A 24160-nucleotide genomic window follows, 5' to 3' on the forward strand; every position below is an offset into this window, starting at 1 on the left:
CTTTGCGGGTTTACTGTAGCGCCCCCTAGTGGTCGAATGCAAAACAATTCTCAGGGTATGTTACTGGATGCAATGTGCACATATGCTGAATATTTTGGGAATTTAGAACAAATGGTTGAAGTTATGTGTATTGATATTTTGCCACGCCCCTAAGAAGTGTATTGGTCCATATCTTGTAAACGCAAAGAGATATCAAAAAGATTTTGATAATTTTTGATGATCTAGATCAACTTATGTTCCACAGCAAATTTCGTAGAAATCGGAGCTAGCGTGTAGGAGTTCGCAAAAATGTGGTTTTTTTCACTAAATTCAAAATGGCTGACTTCCGGTTGGGTTTAGAGCTTAGAGCTCCAAGGGCTTTTTTGTCAGTCTACATGTGATACATCTGTTTACCAAATGTTATAAATCTAAATTTTATATATAGATAGTGAAACGTACTGCGAGGGCTGCATCGTCGAAATATTGTATAAATTCATACGAAATTGAAAATGGCAGACTTCCGGTAGGGTTTAGAGCATGGTCCCAAGAGACTTATTTTTAAGTCTCCATAGGATACATGTGCTTACCAAGTTTCATACATGTAGCCAAAACGTAGCGCTGGGGCTGCTCTTTTGAAATATTGTAGGGGGCGCTATAGAGGCAATTTAAAACGGCCAATAAAGAAAATCATATAAACTATTTCTTCCAATGACCTGTGACACATGTACAAAGTTACATGAGTTTTTGAGCATCCCAACCCACTAAACCATCAGCTTCCTTTTTCATGGCAAACTATGCGTCGCCACGGCAACAGCGTGGAACGAAAACTAACAATATTCATGGCGATTTATCATCAATGTCTTAAGGCTATCCTTACCAAATTTGAGACTCATCAGGTCACCTGGCTAGGAGGAATAAATAAAAGTATAAAGTATGACATTTCCTTTAGCCAGTAGGCGGCGCTATGAGTTATTGAAATATTTTCAATTGAAGTATGTTTAGCTTGAAGTAGCATCATGCATAAGAAGTTTTGTGCGAATTGGATAATGTACCTTGGAGTTATAAGAACTTATTTTTTCATAAACAATGAGGCAAAATGGCCGCCACGCCACGTCAAGGTTCTTTGATGAAAACTCTCCATTTTGATAACTTTTAATCACATAGGTCTTAAGAGCATCCTGACCAAAGTAGAAGTTGATCGCTTAAAATCTCTAGGAGGAGTTCGTTAAAGTGCGAAGGCTGAAATCTGCAAAAAGTGACAAAAAGCACAACTTCGAGGGTTTACTGTAGCGCCCCCTAGTTGTTGAATGCAAAATAAATCTCAGGTTATGTTAGAGGATGCAATGTGCACATATGCTGAAAATCTGGTAATTTTAGGACAAACGGTTGAGAAGTTATATGTATTGATATTAAGCCACGCCCCTAAGAAGTTTATTGGTACATATCTTGTAAACGAAAAGAGATATCAAAAAGCTTTTGATAATTTTTGATGACGTAGATGTAGTAATGGGACTAAGCATGTAGGAGGAGTTCGCAGAAATGTGTTTTACACTAACTTCAATATGGCGGAAAATCTAAGTAGGCGGAGCTTAGGGGTCTGATTGGCTTTTTTGTAGCTCTAGCTCAAGTGGACATGTGTGTCAAATTTCAAGTCAATCGGACATACTGGCCGAGGGGCGTCGCCGGTCCGACTTGTAGGGGGCGCTAGAGAGCCATTTCTTAACACATAAAGATGCATTCTTTTTCAGATGGCTATATTCACCAGGCCTGACAAGTCCCCAAAATTTGGTGAGTTTTCATGAATGGCAAGTCCTCCAACCATGCGTACGTTTACCCAAACGGGTACAATATCAATAGGGCCTTCGCAGCCCGACGTTGTCGGTAGCTCGGGCCCTAATTAACAATAATTAACAATAGTCTATTAACAGTGTTGGAAGGAAGAAAAATATCTTATACTTCAGTAAAAGTACTAATACCTGTAAAGTACTATGTGTATAAGTAAACAGGTTAAATCTCTTAATCACACATGTGATAATAATCAATGTTCCTCATATGACTTAATATTCATCAGCACAAGTAAAATTACACAAGTAGCAAAGGTAAACTTTATATGTATATAATATATCAATAATATGATATATAATATGATATGATCAGCTGGTGATCGATCACATTGATGGTCTTTAGTGCTCCATGTTTTTGTTTCTGCTAAAGAATGACGCCACCTAACGTCACCATGACGCATCACGTACTCTGACTCATCGTCCAATCAGAGACGACGCTCTGCCTCGTTTCATTTGAGTGACAGAACTTCCAGCCAACGGGCTGTGCGCCTGCGCAGGCGGCATCGTTGTAGGGGGCGGGGCGAGGCACAGCGGAACAAAATGGCGGCCGTGGCTGCAGAGCCAGCAGCTGCTGCGGTTCTGATAACAACAATAACCGCGGCGACGGACGAAGAGGGCTCGGTAGAACCGGGTCCGGTTGGACCGGGACTACCAGGAGACCCGCTGGAGACCGACGGGTTACGGGAGATCGGTCCGGTCGTGCAGCTGGTCCGGGTGGAGGATGATGGTGTGGAGGAGCACCGCCATGTCAGGCCGGAGATGGAGTCCTCTGAGACCGGAGGTAACGATGAATACACCGGTAGCCCCACGGTGGACCGGTTCAGTACCGGAGTACCAGGAGATCCAGAGGTTTACCGGAGCATCCTGCAGCCTTCTGCCGTCTTTCTGCACTCATTCCCGGATCCCCCGCCCGTCACAGAGGCCGGTTTGTCTCTGGCGGAACCATCGGAACCGAGCACCAATGTGACTACGGACCGAGATTACAGGGCTCTGGTCCAACCGGAAGACGCCATGTTGGACCCAGAGACAGACCCTGGTACAAACTCAGCGGGCCTGATGACGGAAACCGTGAAGCAGGAGAAACCTACCGAGGAGGACTTCTCTAGACCTGGTCCTGGTCCCGGTCCTGATCCCGGTGCCCAGGACCTCACTCCCGGGTCTGAAGTCCGGGTCTCCCTGGATCACGTCATCGATGACGCGCTGGTGGTGTCCTTCCGGTTGGGGGAGAAGGTTTTCTCCGGAGTTCTGATGGATGTTTCAAAAAGGTAAAACTTTATTAACATATTATATATATACATACTATATATAACTATATATATTTACATGTTAACAAAAATCATCGATGGATTAAATGTTAATACAAATAATTAGAATAAAATAGAATTAAGAACCCAAAAATATTCATAAAACTTATTTAGCAGGATGTATATAAATATATAGATACAATTAATTTCAGATGCTGTCTGAGATCCTCACGTGCTGTTCTTAATATTATTAATATTAATATGCTATGAATATAATAATATATTATTAATATAGTATTATGCTAGAGCTGAAACTGAGGACATGTTACTGATAAACCAGGTCTTTTCCTTGTGAACTTCACAATAGTTGTACAAAATAAGCATTGATAAGAAAAGTCGTCCTCATAGCGTTACTTGAAATGTCCGCTCGGTTGGGTTGATACTGCCGCTGATAACAGCTGCTTCGTATAAACAGCTGCTAGTAAAGACAACAAGGTCAACACCTGTAATCAGTTGTCCATGTTGGACTAACCCTAACAAGTTTGTTTGTTTTCTTTTGGAAAGGTGGTAGGGTAACCTCAAACTAACCCTAACTCTCGGGAGCGTTTTTAAACATATCCGTCCTCTGGGCTCTAAAACTACGGCCGAGTGTGAACGCTCAGTGTAACGTAGAAACGATGTTTTAAAATAGAAACGTGACCTCAGAGAGATGGACAAACTTTACAGTCGTCATTCACTAGAAACTTTTTGTGGATTCAGACCATCTTGTTGGTCTTTTTGAAGTTCGTCTTTCTTCCTCTTTGCGTTTCCTGATGATATCTCCCAGCATTCATAGTTTTCAGTCATGTGACCTTAGCGGTGACCTGGAGGGAAAACAAAGGGCCAACGTGGCGGCTCACATGAACTCTCAGTAGAAACTCCTGTTTCTAGCCACGAATATTTGAATTACCTCTCAACTGACGACGTTTGTTTTATTTCAATGTTTGTTTGTTGTGTTTCGATGTTTGTTTGTTGTATTTTGACGACTCCACAGTTGTAAGATCTCGGTGTCATTGAGTCTCTAAGGTTCTCATCCTTCATGGTTTCAGGTTCGGACCGTACGGTATCCCCATCACGGTGTTCCCCAGACGGGACAACCAGAGTCGACCTCCGATATCTGTGCAGTCACCGCCGGCTACCGTCGTCGACCCGTCCACCAAACAGGAAGAGGTCTCTGTGACACCACCCCCTCCCCAGCCTCCGCCCTGGACCTCGAAACCGCCGCCCCTGTTCCAGGATGGGGCGGCGTACCCACCTCCGCTGTTCATCAGGGACACCTACAACCAGGCCTTACCTCAGCCGCTGCCACGCAAGATCAAACGGCCAAAGCGGCGCTACCGCTGCGAGGAGCCAACCTCCATCATGAACGCCATCAAGCTCCGCCCCCGCCAGGTGCTCTGTGACAAGTGCAAAGGTGTGGTGGCGTCGGGGGGGCACAGGGAGTCCCGGCGGGGCCCGGCGGATCTGAGGAGCGAGGAGGCGTCACGGCGACGGCGACCGGCCGAGGGACCGATCTCCTCTGAGGTCAAACGGCTGAGAAGTGACGACAAGGGAGGACGTCCTGCAGACAGACGCTCATCATCAGGGATACGTGTGTCATCTTCCTCTTCCTCTCGCCGTGTCCTGAGGGGCGTGGCTTCATCTTCATCCTCACCATCATCCAGCCGCATGTGTCTGAAGCTGAACCCCAAGAAGGTTCTGGCCAAAGTTTCGGCCATCGACTCCTCTGAAGCTCGGCAGGTTCTCAAGAAACTCGCAAGGAGTTCACAGCCGCCGCCACCTCGCCGACCCAAAGACCAGAACCAGACCCAGGACCAGGACCAGGACCTTACCAAGGCCGTAACCAGAGCAGCTGCCCTGCAGAACCACAACCAGAAGGTGCACTTCACTCGCCGCCTACAGCATCTCGGTGGCGCCGCCGTCAGCTCGAGCTCCCACGTGGCGCTTCCACCCAGGATGCGCCTCAAACCCCAAAGGTATCGTACCGACGACAGCCAGGAGTCCTCGTCTAAACAGAGTGCTCGCTCATCGCCTCCCAAACTTGCTTCAAGCCCCGCCCCCACACCCAACCCAGAACCTCCACAAGCCTCGCCCCAAGCCCCTCCCCAAGCCCCACCCCAAGCCCCGTCGCAAGACCCGTCCCAAGCTCTGCCCCAAGACCCATCACAAGCTCTGCCCCAAGACCTGTCACAAGCACCGCCCCCTCCCTCAACCACAGCATGTCCTCCAACACCCCCCTCCACCTCCTGCACCATCAAACTGGAGGTGCAGGACGTCCGCCCCTCCCCTGAGCAGGTAGTAGAGGCTCCTCCCCCCTGCTCCTCCAGCTCCTCCTCCTCCTCCTTGGACTCCTCCCACTCAGAGTGCAGCTCCACAGAGACTTTTGACCTCCCCCCTCCTGGAGACCCACCCTCCTCCTCTCCCACTACCCCTCCCCCCCGAGCTGGCGGTGAGGAGGAGGAAGAGGAGGAAGGTGAATTGAAGAGGCGTAGGAAGTCCTCCACCTCCTCTTCGTCCTCTTCGTCCTCCTCGTCTTCGTCCGTCTTCTCTAAGTTAGTCTCTAAATGTTCGCTCCCTGACGGTCGGACCGTTTGCGTCGGCGACATCGTCTGGGCGAAGATCTACGGTTTCCCGTGGTGGCCGGCTCGCGTCCTCGGCATCACGGTGTCTCGTCGAGGAGACACGGGTCTGTCGGTGAGGCAGGAGGCTCGTGTCTCCTGGTTCGGGTCGCCCACCACCTCCTTCCTGCCTCTCACCCACTTGTCTCCTTTCCTCGAGAGCTTCCAGTCTCGCTTTGACAGGAAGAGGAAGGGGCCGTACCGCCGTGCCATCGCCGAGGCCGCCAGCGCCGCCAAACAACTCACGCCTGAAGTCCGGGCGCTGCTCACCCAGTTTGAGACGTAGCATCAGCTGCTAATGCCCCCCCCCCCCCCCCCCCCCCCCCTAAACACAAGCCCCGCCCCTCTGGGATGAGCTTGTCTGTCAGAGACTGACTAATGTTTCTGTTTCCTGTTCTGAGAGGAGGGGGTGGGGCTTCTCATTTACCTGTCAGTGTTCAGTGGGCAGGGCTTGTAATTGTGGTGACCTCCCCCTGTCTTCACAGAGGTCCTCAGTTTCAGGCTCTGTTCACTCTAGACGTCGTTTGAACGCTAGTGTGAACGCATCTTCACCTGATGATGTCATAGTGATGTCATCAGAGACACTATCCTGGTGCATTGTGGTTAACGTCAGATCCAGCCCTCTGATTGGCTGTCAGCTACAAACAAACACTAAATGAGGCGTGATGGTTCTAGTGGGTTCTCCGGGTTCTGCTGAGACTGAAAACATTCCTCAGTTCACAAAGATGAAAACTGTGAAACACAAAGTGTTGTTCGAACTGAGGCCAGGGGTCTCAAACAGGGTCCAGACCGTCATAGTCCAGGACATCAGGTCTCCGTGGTCCTGTATGGGATCATGTGACATGTTCATGTTGGATCAGACTCGATCTGTTTGAGACTCTGGACTCAGTTTATCAACATGAGACAGACAGATAGGACACACACATAGACAGACTGTTAGACAGGAAGGAAGGCTGCTCTGCTCTCACGACGATGATGGTGATGGTGATGATAATGATAATAATAATAATGATGATGATGATGAAGGTGATGATGAGGGTGGATTTTCCCTCTCTTCCGGCTGTCAGACTCTTTTTACCGTCTGTTTGCAGATCAGAGATCCTGAAGGAGAAACATTTGGGACAAAATAACGGAAACAACAATAGAATCATAAACAATAGAATCCATCTAATTGACTTCTGTATGTTTTTTTTTTTTTCTGATGTTTTAAATCTATTAAAAAAACCGTCAAACTTCTCTTTGAATCGTCGTCATTTGAACTCTCATTCTTCTTCTGTGGTGGTTTTACGGTAGGAGTCACAGCGGTGCCTCTCACCTGCAAACAGATGTTTGGTAAACGGGTCTCCAGATGTTTTTACTCAACATCTGCAACGGGGTTTTATTCTACTTTCAATAGAAAACGTTGATTCAATTCAGTGGAGACTAAATCAGACATTTACACGATGCAGATTTTATGTAAAAACATCTCTGATAACCAGAGCGGGAAAATATACAGTCAGGTACTGGATAAATAGTCAGGTACTGGATAAATAGTGAGATATACAGTCAGATACTGGATAAATACTGAAATCTATGTATAATGAGGTACTGGCTAAGTCCTGAGATCCTGATTATGTTTGAGCTGAATCTCAAAACAACAATCGCTGGATTTCATTTTTCACACTACGTTTTAGGGAAAAACATCAGACACCTGTCTCTCTCTCACTCTCTGATGACATCATCAGTGACACCTGTCTCTCGCTCTCTGATGACATCACCAGTGACACCTGTCTCTCTCTCTCTCTCTCTGATGACATCACCAGTGACACCTGTCTCTCTCTCTCTCTCTGATGACATCACCAGTGACACCTGTCTCTCTCTCTCTCTGATGACATCACCAGTGACACCTGTCTCTCTCTCTCTCTCTCTCTCTGATGACATCACCAGTGACACCTGTCTCTCTCTCTCTCTGCAGGACGACTCTAAAGAGCTGCTGACGCTGAGAATCGACTGAAAGGCTGAAGATCAATCACTTGGACATAAATAATTAATCAATATTAATTTAAGTAAAGAATTTATATTTATAAAGAGTGTTTCCATGGATACTAAGTGTAGATCAACGTCATCACGTTTTATTTTGTGTCGTCCAATCAGCAATCAGATCATTAATCAATGAGTCGTTGATCAATCAGGGCGGAGTCACAGCTCAGTTTTACAAACAGAAGAGTGCGACATCGTGTTAGCCTAGCTTAGCACAAAGTGTGATGTCACCCATTGTTTTGTAGAGGTTTTGAAGGCATAAGGCGGAGCTAAGAGTGACACCAGAGTGCTAAATTAGCACTCAGAATGCTAAATTGGACCAAAATGTTACAAATAACTGATGAAGTGAAAAGACTTTGAAAGGATTAAAGATGAAAACATGAACAACGTTGTGGTGTCGACCTGTCAATCACCGTGTAGCCCCGCCTATAAATCATACCGCGCTTGATGGTCTATTTGACTCTAAATGGACCATAATTTACTAAATGAACATCATGCTGTATTGAAGATGAAGAAGACTTGAAACTATAGATTGAGACCATAAACTCATGTTTACAATGTTTACTGAGGTAATAAATCAAGTGAGAAGTAGAGTCGTGTGTGTGTGAGTGTGAGGAGGCTCCAGGTGAATCTGATATCAGCTGATTGATTAGTTAATGAGACTCTACTGGTGTTCATTTCTTCAGTGAACAGGAAGTGACTGTGTGATAACAACAGAAGTTTGGACCTGAGTGATAATCAATAACCAATAATAACTGATGGAGATAGTAAGTCACCTGAGCAGGTTAATAATTGTAGTTAATGTTGGTGGACTTTCACCTGAAGCTCTCTCGGTCCACTTGTCTCTCTCTCGTCTACCTGTCTCGCTCTCTCTTTGTTGTTCGGTGGTCGATCGGCTGAGATGGAAGACGCCTCAAAGGTAAACTGATTATTGGTTATTGATTTATTATTGTCTCTAACTGTCTGCTGCCAATCATTGTTGGTCATGAACAGGTGATTTTGTTCATTAGATTAAAAGTTTCACTCACTTTATTCAAACTCATAAAGCTTTATTTAAATTCTGTTTACGAACATGCAATTTGTGTCGAACTGAATTTTGGGGAAATGTGTTTTGATGAAGACATGAAGAATATTTAAATGTGATGTAATGACATTTAAATAAAAAGATTTACTGAGAATAACGAGTCAGAACAGTACATGAAAGTGTGCGTGTGTGTACCTTCTGGATGTTCCAGATTTTACTGTTCATTCATTTAAAGTTTATTTAGAGTTTAAATGAAGTTCATAATCTGATTTTAGTTTTGAGTTCATGACTCGGAGACTTTTCTTTATAAAGATACATTTTCAAACAAATTACTTGAAGAAACTCCACAGAATATTATTCCAGAATAGTGTTGGTGTTAAACTTAACCAGTTAACCAGTCTGGTTAACTAACACGAGCTGGTCGGTTTATGAGAGCAGTGAATCTATTCTAGTGTTGATGATGTCACTTCTGTCCATTATAACGTAATAATTAAACCGCTCCATGTTCCAGTCTCTTATTCTGATTGGTTGGTTATTGATCGTGTTGTGATGAATAAGTTAATGATTGTGTTCTGATTAGTAACTTATTGATCGTGAGATAGGAACTAAAACGTGGATCATGAACTAAACCGAGGTAGGAACCCAACCGTGGCTCATAAACCGAGGTAGGAACCAAACCGTGGCTCATAAACCGAGGTAGGAACCAAACCGTGGCTCATAAACCGAGGTAGGAACCAAACCGTGGCTCGTGACCCAAACCGTGGCTCGTGAACCGAGGTAGGAACCAAACCTTGGCTCGTGAACCAAACCGTGGCTCATGAACCAAACCGAGGTAGGAACCAAACCGTGGCTCATAAACCGAGATAGGAACCAAACCGTGGCTCATAAACCGAGATAGGAACCAAACTGTGGCTCATAAACCGAGATAGGAACCAAACCGTGGCTCGTGAACCAAACCGTGGCTCGTGAACCAAACCGTGGCTCGTGAACCAAACCGTGGCTCGTGAACCAAACTGTTGCTCATAAACCGAGGTAGGAACCAAACCGTGGCTCATAAACCGAGGTAAGAACCAAACCATGGCTCATAAACCGAGGTAGGAACCAAAACGTGGCTCATAAACCAAACTGTTGCTCATAAACCGAGGTAGGAACCAAACGTGCTCCTTTGTATTGTTACACCTCTATTCTGCACTTTGTAACTTGTGCTTGTGTTCTATAAATGTATTATTTCCCACATTAACAGGTGTGTCTATCCGTCTGTTTGTCCAATCAGAGTCATGATAACCTAGCAAAGGGGCGGAGCCACAAGGCAGACAGGGTTAACCTGCCAATGGAAGGTGAAGGAAACAATAAACAGCCAATAGGAGCGCAGGGGGCAAGGTCAGACATGATTTACACCATCGAAGATGTCCCACCCTGGTACCTGTGTATTCTACTTGGACTACAGGTAACATTGTGAATATACTGGGATTACAGGTTTTAGATTGGGTTCAGACTGGTTTATATTGGTCTGATTCAGTTAGGTCGGGACTATACTGGGTTTAGACTTGGGTTTCGATTTGGATTAGTCTGAGTTGATATATTTACCAAAGGGTTAAGATCTGTTCATCCACAGGTGGATGAAGAGTTTCTTCATCCACAGGTTAGATATTTTTACTCCTTTTTAATAACAGTGGTGTGGTTTTATTTTGAGGTTCTTCTCATCCAGCAGATTCCACTGAGTGATTCCAACATTCTTTGTTGTAGTTAGTTTGTTATGAACTTTATCCCTTTGGTTTCCAGAATAAAGTGAGGGCTGAGGATGATGGTCCAAAGCTTCCAAACTACACACATTGTTTGACTAAATCACTTTATTACACCAGTAATGTGCAGTAAGTATGTTTACACAAACCAATAAACTGAATCTGTTTTCTTCATCGGCAAATTCCCTGAAATGTATTCATTAAATCAAAAACACATCATCTCTACAGAACAGATTAAAGTGCTCCTACAATAGATGTAATGCTTTGTTGTGATGGGACACTATGGACGGAGAGGAGATGAGGTTAATTTGGACATTTTGTTTCAGATCAGGACACTGCAGCCGGAGCTTTGCTGCACAGTTAAAAAGAAAACATGTTTCTGACAGTTTAACTGGAAGCACCAGAAGCAAAGCTCAGAGACAAGCCAGCGAGACTTGAAGGAGGTTTGATACTGATGTCACCTTTCCTTATCTGTCCTCAGCATTATCTGACGTGTTTCAGCGGCACTGTAGCGGTGCCGTTTCTTCTGGCAGAGGCCATGTGTATCGGTCGAGACCAGAACACCATCAGTCAGCTAGTCGGAACCATTTTCACCACAGTTGGTATCACAACTCTGATCCAGACCACCGTAGGAGTCAGGTGAGTGTGGGTGGGTGAGTGTGGGTGAGTGTGGGTGAGTCAGATGAGTCTGACGTGTGTGTGTGTGTGTAGGCTTCCTCTCTTTCAGGCCAGTGCATTTGCTTTCTTGATTCCTGCCCAAGCGATCCTCGGTCTTGACCGTTGGCGGTGTCCCAGCGAGGGTGAGACATTTGACTCTCTGTTCGGATGATTGAAATACTGACATATTGTAAGGAAACATCAGTAACATGATAATAAAGGGATTTGTTGTTTATTTCACCTGCAGAGGAGATTTATGGGAACTGGAGTCTTCCACTCAACACCTCACACATCTGGCAGCCACGCATCAGAGAGGTACATGATGATTATTTCTGCAGTGGGTTTTATTGGTCCAGGTGACCCTTGAAGCAGCAGACCGGTATCAGGAAGTCAGATGGACTGTAGCTTTAGTGGTTACTGAAGCAAAAGCTCTGTGGGAGGAGTTCAGGGAGGTCATGGAGTCAGTCAGCTTCTAAGAGGTCAAACCATCCTTATGATGGGAAAGTTGGGTCTTATCTCAGAGCGGCACGAGGAAGGAACACTGAGGAACTCCTGAACCGGACTTGAGGCTTTGCTCCGACTATCAGGGTTTCACACTGTCACACTGTTCTCAGCAGGAAGTCCAACATGTACTCATGAACAGAATCTGAAGGTGCATTCGAGGTGTGAAGAGGGTCAGTAAGGGAGACCTCTGGATTGGTTCTCTTGCTTTCATTAAACTGGGAACTCGAGTGAGCACTGGGACAGTTTACCTCCCAGTCTGAGGTCCTAGTACCGTCATAGTATCTCAGGGTCAGGATTCTCCGGCTGCCAGCAGACAGATTAGTATTTTAAATATTCGACTTAAAGTGTCCAGCTGTAGTTCTTCAGAGCACAGTTGCTTTCTGTGGGTGTGAAGACTTCTTTTGTTTGTTCATCTGTAGTTATTTCACTGTGTTTCAGATCCAGGGGGCCATCATCGTGTCCAGTGCTGTAGAGCTTGTGATTGGTCTGTGTGGGTTGCCAGGTTTGCTGCTGGAGTACATCGGCCCACTCACCATCACTCCAACTGTCTCACTGATCGGCCTGTCTGTCTTCACCACAGCTGGAGACAGAGCTGGGTCTCACTGGGGCCTGTCAGCACTGTGAGAAACCTGTCTGTCCACCTGTCTGTCTGTCCCACCTTTGATTCCCATCAGTTTACTTGAAGAGTGAATCAGTGGATGGAATTTGTCCCCGTAGCTCTTCTATTATTGAGACTGTTCGTCATAGAGAGCTCATTATTCGCTACAATCTTTCCAGACATACTGGTCAGTAAACTGTCTGTCCACCTCTGTCTGTCCACCAGTTATACTGGTCTGTCCACCTGTCTGTCTAACCCTAATCCTCAATACACCGGTGACTGCCCTCAAACCTGTCCGACCAACACCATCATCAAAGTTGGGGATGACACCTTTATGGTTGGACTGATCTCAGGAGGAGACAAGTCCGCTGAACACCACAAAAACAAAATACCTTATTGAATTGTGGAAGCACCGAGCGGAGCCTGTCCCACTACATATCTACAGAGTCTGTGAGGAGAGGGTTGAACCTTCAGATTTAAGGGAAATCACATCTCTGAGGACCTCTCGTGGTCTGGGTTAGGGGGTTAAAAACAGGCTGCTGGTGGCCCTCTACTTGTCCTCCATTGAGAGTGTAGACAGCTGTCTTTCGCTCTCTCTCTAACTGCCTCTCTCTGTGTCTCTGCAGGTGTATTTTGCTCATCGTGCTGTTTGCTCAGTACCTGAGAGAGACTTCACTTCCTGTTCCTGTTTACAGCAGGAAGCAAGGACTGACCTCCACCAGAGTCCAGATCTTCAAAATGTTTCCTGTAAATGAGAAATAAAGTGTCAGATCATGTCAGTCCCTCAGATGTTGGTTCTCTTTAACTTTCTGACTCTGACGTCTCTCTCAGATCATCCTCGCCATCATGTTGGTTTGGCTCGTTTGTTACATTCTCACGCTCACCAACCTGTTGCCGAGCAACCCTGATACCTATGGACACAAGGCCCGGACAGATGCCCGTGGTGACATCATGGCTTCATCACCCTGGTTCAGAGTACCCTACCCCTGTAAGAAAGCTGAAATCAGCCAATCACAGGCTTCACACCTGTCATTAACATCAGCCAATCACAGCTCACAGTTGGCCAGAACATCTGGACTAAAAATGAATTGTACCTGCGTGTTTTTTTGTTTCATTTGACATCACAAGATCAACTGTTTCTTATCAAAGTTGTTTTAGTCCTCGTATTTTCGGTCCCACATTTTAACATCTGTTAAATACGAGGATCTTAAACTTGGACAGTCGTCAATGAGAAAGTGGTCAAAGCTAGTTCAACCTTCTGTGACATCACAGACGATGAACATGGATCAGAATCAGCTTTATTGGCCATGTATGTGTACGCATACATGGAATTTGTCTACGGTTTCCACTCCGCTCTCAATGTACATACACTATTTTACAATAAAAAATATATAAAGAATAAGAAAAGGGCAGCAAAAAAGTAGAACAGATGTAGGTATAAACATTTAACAGCCATATACAATATAAGCAATATATGCAAAAAAAAAAGTGTGTGTATATATATAAGCAATGGAATTGAGGTGATGGTGGTAGTAGTGCAATATGACTTATTTATTGTTCATCAGAGTGACGGCCAGTGCAAAGAAGCTGTTCCTGTGTCTGGTGGTTTTGGCATACAGAGCTCTGTAGCGCCTACCAGAGGGGAGGGGTTGGAACAGCTTTTGTCCAGGGTGTGATGGGTCTGCAGTGATCTTTCCAGTCCGCTTCCTGACTCTGGAGGTGAACAAGTCCAGGATGGACCGCAGGCTGGAACCAATGATCCTCTCTGCAGACCTGACAATCTGTTGTAGTCTGTTTCTGTCCTGTTTGGTGGACAATCCAAACCACACAGTGATCGAGGAGCAGAGAACAGACTGGATGATGGCTGAGTAAAACAGGATCAGCAGCTCCTGAGGCAGGTTGAACTTCTTGAGCTGGCGCAGGAAGTACAACCTCTGCTCGGCCTTTTTCCTGATGGTGTTGATGTTGGGAGCCCATTTCAGGTCCTGGGAGATTGTGGATCCCAGAAACTTGAATGTCTCCACAGCGGACACAGTGCTGTTGAGTATGGTGAGGGGGGGCAGTGTTGGGGGGCTCCTCCTGAAGTCCACTGTCATCTCCACAGTTTTGAGCTTGTTTAGCTCCAGGTTGTTCTGACCACACCAGAGGACCCACTGTTCAACCTCCCGTCTGTACGCAGACTCATCACCGTCCCTGATGAGGCCGATAACTGTTGCGTCGTCTGCGAACTTCAGGAGTTTAACAGACGGGTCCTCTGAGGTGCAGTCGTTGGTGTAGAGGGAGAAGAGCAGTGGGGAGAGCACACATCCCTGGGGGGCACCAGTGCTGATAGTCCGGGTGCTGGATGCGGTTTTTCCCAGCCTCACCTGCTGCGTCCTGTCAGTCAGGAAGTTTGTGATCCACTGACAGGTGGATGCTGGCACAGTGAGCTGGGAGAGTTTGGGTTGGAGTATTGCTGGGATGATGGTGTTGAACGCTGATCTGAAGTCCACAAACAGAACCCTTGCATATGTCCCTGGGGAGTCGAGGTGTTGCAGCATGTAGTGCAGTCCCATGCTGACTGCATCATCCACCGACCTGTTTGCACGGTAGGCAAACTGCAGGGGGTCCAGCAGGGGCCCTGTGATGTCCTTCAGATGGGTCAACACCAGTTTCTCAAAGGATTTCATGACCACAGACGTCAGGGCGACGGGCCTGTAGTCATTTAATCCTGTGATAGAGGATTTCTTGGGAACCAGGATGATCGTGGAGCGTTTGAAGCAGGAGTGGACTTCACATAGCTCCAGTGATCGGTTGCAGATTTGTGTGAAGATGGGGGCCAGCTGGTCAGCACAGACTTTCAGGCACGAGGGTGACACACCGTCTGGGCCTGGTGCCTTCCTGATCCTCTGTCTGTGGAAGAGCCGACTCACATCCTCTTCGCAGATCCTCAGTGCCGGTGGGGGGTCGGTTGGAAGAGGTGAGAAGGAGGCAGGGGGTGTAGGTGGTTGTTTGATGATGGGGCAGGTGGGGTGTGTGAAAGTGGGCTTATCAAACCCGCAGTAGAAAAGATTCAGGTCGTCAGCCAGTTGGTGATTGGCCTCAGTGGGTGGGATGGTCTCCTGTAGTTGGTTAGTACTTCCAGGCCTCTCCAAACTGATGAGCATTGGCTGAAAACCTTTTCTCCAGCTTTTCAGTGTAGCTTCTCTTATGCTACATCCACATTACTCCGTTTCTATTTGGGAGCAGATTTGTCAAATAGAAACGATCTCCGTCCACACGGCCGTTTCAGCATCATTCTCGAATTGATCTGCATCCACACGGCAACCTTCGAAGACGGGCAGCACGTGACCATTAACGTACACTGGGCATGCGCGTGACGGTGTAAACAGGAAGTAGATTGGTTGCTGAGTTTTAAAAAAATACGACAGAGTAATAAAGTAGTCTTTAATAATGAAAGGTTGTGTTTGATACTTAAGATCTTCCTCTAAAATATTCCTCTATAAACTCAAACAGACACAGTTCGTGGAATGTTTTAGAAGTTTTATTTTTCAGACTTAGTTACAGCGCTGCGGGTCTTTCTCTATCTCTCTCTCTCACATCAAATTTACTTTAAAATAAACACTTGCACGTAAACATTTACTAGATTATGGTCCATAAATGTGGTCAACACTCGTCTCTCACTCTATTCTGCTCTTGCTTAGCCATCATGTAACATGTCCGACTAGCTAGCTTCTAAGCTAATTTTAACATTACCGCCAATGGAGAAATGCTAACCGCGATTAGCATTTAATACAACACAAATGCTATACTAAAAGATACTAAATGCTTCATAAAGAAATACTTACAGACTAAGGTCTCTCAAGGCTACCAAAGGCTACCAGAAGTAAAATGTTAGTGCAGCGTGTCTTCTCATTAGAATCTAAAAACAGGCACTAACTACGGCAAGAGAGGAGGGATAAATACGAGCATGAAAATGTCATTTTTTCTAAACACATCAGTTTCCGACCGTCCACACTCAAACGCAACCCCAGAGTTTTCAAATGCCTCCAATCTCGGGGGTGTTTTCTAACTCCTCCGTTTAGGGTGCTCCAAAACTCCGGCATAGTGTGGCCGCTCAGTGTAAACGTAGCAAAATATGTGTTTCCAAACGTAAACAGAGTAGTATGGACATGGCCTTAGCTACCTTGATCTCCCTCGTCAATGTGTTTCTGGCCTGGTTGTACAGGATCCTGTCCCCACTTCTGTAGGCCTCCTCCTTGGCACGACGAAGCTGCCTGATTTTATCAGTAAACCAGGGTTTATTGTTGTTAAATGTGCAGAAGGTTTTTTTCGGCACACGCATGTTCTCACAAAAACTGATGTATGATGTGTCAGTGAGCCCATCCAGGTCTGTAGCAGCAGCCTCAAACACTCCAATCAGTGCAGGCAAAGCAGGACTGTAGCTCCAGCTTTGCCTCGTTGGTCCATCTCCTCACAGTCTTTACCACAGGCTTTGACGATTTTAATTTCTGCCTGTAGGTCGGGAGAAGATGGACCAGACAATGATCAGAGAGTCCCAAAGCTGCACGGGGTACTGAGCAATATGCAGCCTTTATTACAGTGTATCAGTGGTCCAGTGTGTTTTAGTCCCTGGTGCTACACTTAATATGCTATCTGTATTTTGGCAGGTCGTCGCTGAGGTTTGCTCTGTTAAAGTTCCCAAGAACAATGAGCAGGGAGTCTGGGTGTTTGTGCTCCATGTTGTTGATCTGCTCAGCCAGGTGTTGGAGCGCCTCACTCACACAGGCCTGTGGTGGGATGTAAACACCAACCAGAATGAATGAGGAAAACTCCTGCGGTGAATAAAAAGGTTTGCAGTCTATGAAAAGTGTTTCTAAGTGAGGGCTGCATGATTCCTTTGACACTGTGGCATCTGTACACCAACCTTCATTATGTAGAAGCAGATTCCGCCTCCCCTCGTTTTTCCCCGACAGCGCCGTTACACGGTCCGCTCGGAGGAGTTGGAAGCCCGGCAGATGTAGTGCGCTGTCCGGGATGTGCTCACCGAGCCAGGTTTCAGTGAAGCACAGGGCGGCGGATCTGCTAAAGTCCTTTTTTAGTTTGTTGAGGAGCAGCAGTTCATCCATCGTGTTGGCCAGAGAGCGGACATTCGCATTCGTCATCTCTGATAAATTCCGAGTAGAGCAGCTGCTCCCCCAACTAAAATCTCTGAAAAACTTTCTGGTTTGATGAAATGCGGCGAAAAGGTTGGCCAGTGGATAGACGGATGTTTAAAAGTTCCTCTCTACTGAATGTGATCAAAGAGGGAGAGCTGGAAATGGGACAAACAAACTAAAACAGAAAAAGTACGAGAGAGCGCAGTACCGATGCTACCATCCGCGGCGCTATCTTGATCTAAGAATAAACTGACTTCTTGTCTCTGATCTGATAGGCCAGTGGGGGTTGCCAGTGGTAACGGTTGCCGGGGTGTTGGGGATGCTGAGTGCCACCATGGCGGGCATCGTGGAATCGATTGGTGATTATTACGCCTGTGCTCGTCTGTCTGGAGCCACACCCCCTCCAGTCCACGCCATTAACAGGTAAACGGGAAGTAATGTTGTCTTACCTGATCCCCGTTCCTCGTACGTGGTTCAACTAAGTCGATCAAATGTCCTATTAGCCAGCCTAAATTAACCCGATGATTGAAATCAGGCTATCTCGGTTTCTCCAAGGCTGATCCGCTCTCAAACAGTCTCGTTAATTCGAACCAGACGATCAGGATCAGGATAATTGCGTGTGCCCGTCCTACTTCAAAAGGGGGAAGTGTCGATCACCGAAACCATGATTTTCTAACAGTACAATGGCAAATTAACTCAAAGAAAGAGTCTCTTTTTACTCCGCTGACGAGCAGGAGATGATCATGAACGCATATGAGGAATTCAAGACCATAATCACGGCAAAATCTAACACCGCCACCGCTGCGAGGGCTAGACAAGAAGCATGGCAAAATATCGCAGACAAGTTAAATGCGTAAGTGTTGGGGAAATGTATCGGCTAATTTTAATGCCTCATCACCCCAATCAATCAGATTATATTTCTTTAAATGTGCCTGCTGGCAGTAGGCTTAATGGAATGCATCATCCAATGAGATATAGCGCAAATAATTATCTCAACTCTTTCAGAATAAGTAATAAAAACAAGCCCAAAGAGTATCTAATTGATACGAATTAATATGAGGATATATGTACTGTATGCCCTTATGTATCATGTACTATATATGTGTATATACATGTATGTGTAGATTACCATATAGAACTAGCAGTTTGAATATGTGTGCGTGAATCTGAGTATGGGCGGATCAGTATCTATGTGTGTATTATTCATAATCAGAAATTCAATCAATTGAAGCAGTGAAAAGAAATAGTGTGTGATTCTCTCTATTCTTATCATGAGTCCACCTTAATCATTTTCTACAATAATGATATGCTGGTGTACTAATAACACTGTCATATCATTATGAGTGCTTTAACCCACATGTATGCAACGCAGCCATCAAGAGGACATGGGAGCAAGTAAAAACTAAGCACAAACACATTACTCAGAATGGTGAGTCAATACAATATGTGCCATGGTAATGTAATGAACACATCCATAAGTTTATTAAGCGCCAAATAAACTTTACGAACAGCACGGCATGCATGTTCTCCGCATCGCCGACACTGTACAAAAATGTACCAAAATGTACCAATCGCAAAAAAGCCCAAGGCTGCATCCAGTCTGTGAGACAGTCAATGCTCGGCTGCGGCGTGTGGTGTTCAATGTATGGCTCCAGAAGGTCTTGTAAATAAATTATTCCTTGTGGGCAGAATGGATAGCGCTCGTATAGGAAGTCATCGTGATGTGATAACGGATCTTGGCGATGTGGAAGAACTCTCTCCCTATAAAACGCTAATCTAACTAATATCGCTCCTTCATCAGTGGGATCTCTGAGGAAGGGAGCTGTACATTAATGCAATAGAGGCTTCTTAGTTTGCTCAGCTGGTTTTAATGGATCACCGTGTGTCTCACTTTACATGCATTTCCGGAACTCCCGTATAACCCCCAGTATATGCGCAAGCGCATTAGACTACCGTATATGACAGGAGCTGCCATTTTTTCCCGGGGTGTGGCAAGCTTATCCAGCTACCTTCAGTTAGCCTGCGCTGGAGCAGGTTCAAGCTTATGGATGTGTTGCCATGGTGATTTTGCCAAACTTGCTTCGTGGAACCAAAAAGCCTGATCCACGTCATCTTATCCTGAAAATTATCTGGCTAACTCTGTTAGCCACATACGAGGAATGGGGCCCTGGAAGTATTCGCTCCCACAGGTGGTTGATTGTTTTTGTTTGTTTCAGGGGAATCTTCACTGAAGGCGTTTGCTGCATCATTGCTGGTCTTTTAGGGACAGGAAACGGCTCCACCTCCTCCAGTCCAAATATAGGCGTTCTGGGCATCACCAAGGTAACTGAGGCCACACCCACCTGTGAGGGGTTTGTTTGTTTGGTAGAAATGTACTGGTTCTGGACGAGAAGTGATTGAGTACAGACTGGTTGGTCATTTTCTGATGTCCCTGATCATAAAGGATCAGGATCCCATGACCTCTTGCAACTAGTCCTTCGATCTCTGCAAGTTATCCACACACCTCTGCAACTAGTCCTCAGACCACCAAAGCTAAATCTCAGACCTCTGTAAGTAGTCTGCAAACCTATGCAACTAGTCCCCAGACCTCTGTAGCTAGTCCTCAGACCGTTGTAACTGGTAGTCAGGGTGTCGGCCACTAGTTCCAGACATCTGTTCAGACCTTGGCTCCTTGTTGGTTCTGGTCTACAGGGCAGTGAGAGAACTACTCCTTCTTGCCTCCAAGTAAAACCAAACTCCCGGCTAAAAGTTAAACACATTTGGCTGTTTTTTGTGAGACATATTCAAGTTTTTGCATCTGCTAAATTAATCTAGTGTAACTGAAAAATACAAATATGATTCTCAAATCATGTTACCTAGACTCATACCTGACATCTGCAGACAAAGTGTTCTCTTCAGTTCATGGGGTGGATGTTTGAATCGCTGACCCTGATTACAGGTTGGCAGCAGGCGTGTGGTGCAGTACGGAGCTGGTATCATGTTAATATTGGGGTCAGTTGGGAAGTTCACGGCTCTGTTCGCGTCCCTGCCAGATCCTATCCTTGGAGGAATGTTCTGCACTCTTTTTGGTGAGTTACACTCACAGGTAACACGAGTTAACTACCTTTACAGGTGTGTTTCTGGGGTCATACTAATCCAGGTGTGTTTGTGAGGTAATAATAATCCAAGTGTGTTGATGTTTCAGGTATGATCACAGCCGTCGGTCTCTCTAACCTGCAGTTCGTTGATTTGAACTCGTCAAGAAATCTTTTTGTTCTGGGATTCTCGATGTTCTTCGGTCTGACTCTGCCAACGTACTTGGACAAACACCCCGGCTCCATTAACACAGGTGTGTGTGTGTGTCTACTCCAACAACTATCTTTGTGTGGACCAATTTGAGTGTTGGACCTTCAGATGCAGGACATTTTTGGAACGTGAGGACATTTTTGCTGGCCCTCACTTTTGTTCAGACATTCAAAGGCCTGTTTGAGGGTTCAGACTTGGTTTTAAGTTTCAGGTTACAATGAGGTTTAGGTTTAGGGTAAGGGTTGGGGTCCGGCTTTTAGTTGTGATGGTTAATTTAGTTTTTAGGGCTAGGGAACGCAGTATGTCAATGAGTCTAATATAGGGCTACTGTTTTGGTAACTGCTACTGCTGCTGTTAAAGACAGATGTAATCAGAATGGTTTCATGTCTCTTTGACCAGTTCAATAACATCATGTTGTTTCTCTGGATAAAGTTGTAATCCTAGAGATTTTCTATGTTTCCCACCTGTACATCAGTGGGTGCTGGTGACTCAAAGTGTTGAAGACAGAAGGAAACCCAACCCACAGCGTCATGTTAATTTTAGTGCTGGGCAACGATTAACCTTTTTTAATCGCGATTAATCGCATGGATTTTTTGCGATTAATCGCATTGTTATGGCAAAGTTCAATAATGAATTCAAAAGTAGTGTATTGCGCACTTTTATTTAAAAAGTACTGCTATATGAACAAAAGTGCAATAACATTTGGTTTGCAAACACTTTAAACAAATAAGGTTATTTTTAACAGCAGTATTCCCTTTATACAGTAGCAGTTATATCTCTTCACTATCTGTGCTCAGTGTGCTGACTTTATGTGAAACGTTCCACTGCTGTGCAACAGGAATAAAATGTTTCAGCACGTTTCAGCAAAAACGTCTGTCTTCATGACAGTCAGAGCATGTGAATGCAGCTCTACTGTTCATCAATATAATGCTGTAACTCAGAGGTGATGATGGTGACCCAGCGATCAAAGAATAAAGACACTTTACGTGTTAATTAATTAATTAATGCGTTAACGTGTTATTATCGCATTAACTTGCCCAGCACTAGTTAATTAATTTTGTTATTTATCTTACTTGCCATTTGCAATAGGGGCTTTACAAGGATTTTTTATTTTTTTCAATCTTCATTCTGTAAATCTTTGAATCTGAAAGCACTTTGTGCCTAAGCTTAAAACGGGCTATGTAACTACAATTATTATTGCAACACCAGTTGGCTACTTTTCTCTACTTTCTTATGTTCACTGACAAGTTAAGCAGTAAAATTATGATCTACAGGATTTCTTAAAAACAATCACTGCAGGCTCTTGATAGGAATGAACCTCGTGGGTTTCATGTGTCACTAGAAGTCTGTCAGTAATCTGGTGGCTGTGCAGCAGTCCGTCAACTGCTGCACGGGTCCTTCAGGGCTGGACTCTGTTTTAAAGGCCTAAATAAAATGATTGTTTTTATGTCAACGTAGTTCACAATTTCCACGGTATCATTTCTTTTCTATTATGCAACTGTATGATGTTCAGCATGTCTACTGCCAGTTTGTCAGTGGTAGAGAATTGAAGAAGACATTTGGAAATCATCATTGGACCAACCCAATGTCAATAAGTATTGTGGTTGGTGATTGGTAACAAGCTTAATTTCATGTGTTTTGGTCAATCACAGATTAGCGTGAAAAATAATAAGATTGAAATTAGGTGTCCCTTCCGAAAAGACAACAGCACCCCCACTCTGCCCCCCACTTTCTTGTGTGTCAGTGTTGAAGCATTTTGATCTGAATTTCAATCGAGTTTTAACAAAATAGAACGGGATGTATTTTATAAATTTGTGTCGATGTAAATCCTACAGTTCAGTTTTCTGTGCTCAGGTCTTGCAGAGCTGGATCAGATCCTGACGGTTCTTCTGTCCACCGAGATGTTTGTTGGAGGTTTTCTGGCTTTTTGTCTCGACAACACAATACCAGGTAACCTACACTAACACACTTATACAACACACACAGGTCACTTTCTGTAGTTTTTTTAACAAACCAGATAAAACGTTAGATACTTTATGCTAAGCTATATAACACAGATATAACACAGATATGAGACTGATGTCGGTCTGAACATCAGAGACTAGATACTCACCATTATATGTGTTACAACCTGGCTCAAAGGCTGCAACATAAGGGAGACAAGACGAGTGATAAAAGTAATAAATAGACATTTATTTAACAAGCAAACAACCAAAGAATCAATCAAATTAAGCAGCTGCAGTGAGAGTCGGAGCGGAGAGGAGGTGAGGCACCTCGCCATGTTCAGGTGGTGCATCTTTATAGCCAGCCATTTCCAGCAGGCTCAGGTGGGCTCGTTAGCTGCCAATCAACATCCTGAAAGACAGAGTAGGCAGCAAACAGGACACAGACCCCTAGTGGATGGGAGGGGGTCATCACATATGTTAGTGACTAATATGATCCTCACCATTACAGTATATGTAACATTAAAATCTGCAATGACTCACTTTCTTTACGTTTGTCATTGGTGGGTGTTCTTTGTTTGTCCCCAGGTTCCAAGCAAGAGCGAGGTTTAGTTGAGTGGAGGTCCTCTTCCTCCTCTTCCTCCTCGTATGATCTTCCTTTGGGGATGGGTCTGGTCAGACGGACTCGATGGCTCAGACGCTTTCCCATCAGCCCCTCCTTCAGAGGTTTCCAGGCTTCTGAACCCCTGCAGCTGCCTGAGGAGGAGGTGGCGGTGCAAGAAAGAGTAGAGGAGGAGGAAGCTCCTGACATCGACCTGCCGGGTACCAAGGTTTGAGTGGGAATCAAACCTGTGACGTGTCTGAACTGTTTTAGTCAGTTATTGACGTAAATCTTCAGTTGATCAGATTTGTGAATGTTTTACTGGTGATTTATTAATCTGCTGATTTTGCCTTCACTTCACGTGATTCAGATTTTAATCACAATCAGACTCTTAAATTCAGATTACGAGATTTTATTAAAGTGCGACAGTGATCCTCGCAGTTGGAGCTCGTCTAAAGTTTAGATAAACATGAAACTCTCCTTTTTGAATATCAAAACAAAAGATTAATAAATGTTTTACAAAATATCTGCTTCTTTGATAACAAAAAACATTGAACGTACAAATCATCTTATGGATATAAAAACCTTGAGGCAGACGATAACTACGATCTTTTAAAAAACGAGTATAAAAAGTATAAAAAAACCATAAAAAGTACTTTGAGAAGTACGACCTTTCTTCTTGCCTCCTTTTGAAAAAGTCATTGATCAAGTCAGTTCTACAACATTACGGGATTTAATTGGCTAATCCTCAAAATATGAAAACAATTTCATAATGATAGCCTACTACATTTTCAAAATCAAATTTACACCAATATTTTAAAAACAATAATAATTTGCATAGAAAGATAATAATAAATATTGAGCCCAAAGTCCCCTGATTGGCTGAGGGCTTTGAGCACGAGCCCACTTTTCTGAAGCGGTAACT

The 24160-nt window shown here is 44.9% G+C and overlaps 2 protein-coding genes across 2 annotated transcripts; both read left to right on the top strand.

The window, feature by feature from the left end:
* Positions 1 to 2344: 2344 nt before the first annotated feature.
* pwwp2a (PWWP domain containing 2A) lies at positions 2345 to 6960 on the top strand. Its single transcript, XM_076083293.1, has 2 exons — positions 2345 to 3088; positions 4156 to 6960. Exons 1-2 carry the CDS (start codon positions 2364 to 2366, stop codon positions 6008 to 6010), a joined length of 2580 nt encoding a protein of 859 aa, XP_075939408.1. The 5' UTR covers positions 2345 to 2363; the 3' UTR covers positions 6011 to 6960.
* A 3194-nt stretch (positions 6961 to 10154) lies between these two features.
* On the top strand, positions 10155 to 23470 carry slc23a1 (solute carrier family 23 member 1). Its single transcript, XM_076083308.1, has 13 exons — positions 10155 to 10214; positions 10991 to 11148; positions 11221 to 11309; positions 11414 to 11481; positions 12109 to 12290; positions 12895 to 13015; positions 13100 to 13256; positions 17682 to 17829; positions 19623 to 19728; positions 20345 to 20474; positions 20591 to 20734; positions 22546 to 22641; positions 23223 to 23470. Exons 1-13 carry the CDS (start codon positions 10155 to 10157, stop codon positions 23468 to 23470), a joined length of 1707 nt encoding a protein of 568 aa, XP_075939423.1.
* Positions 23471 to 24160: the final 690 nt, after the last annotated feature.

The sequence above is a fragment of the Anarhichas minor genome, unplaced genomic scaffold (assembly GCF_050575085.1).
Source record: "Anarhichas minor isolate MPS153535 unplaced genomic scaffold, ASM5057508v1 ptg000126l, whole genome shotgun sequence".
NCBI lineage: Eukaryota > Metazoa > Chordata > Actinopteri > Perciformes > Anarhichadidae > Anarhichas > Anarhichas minor.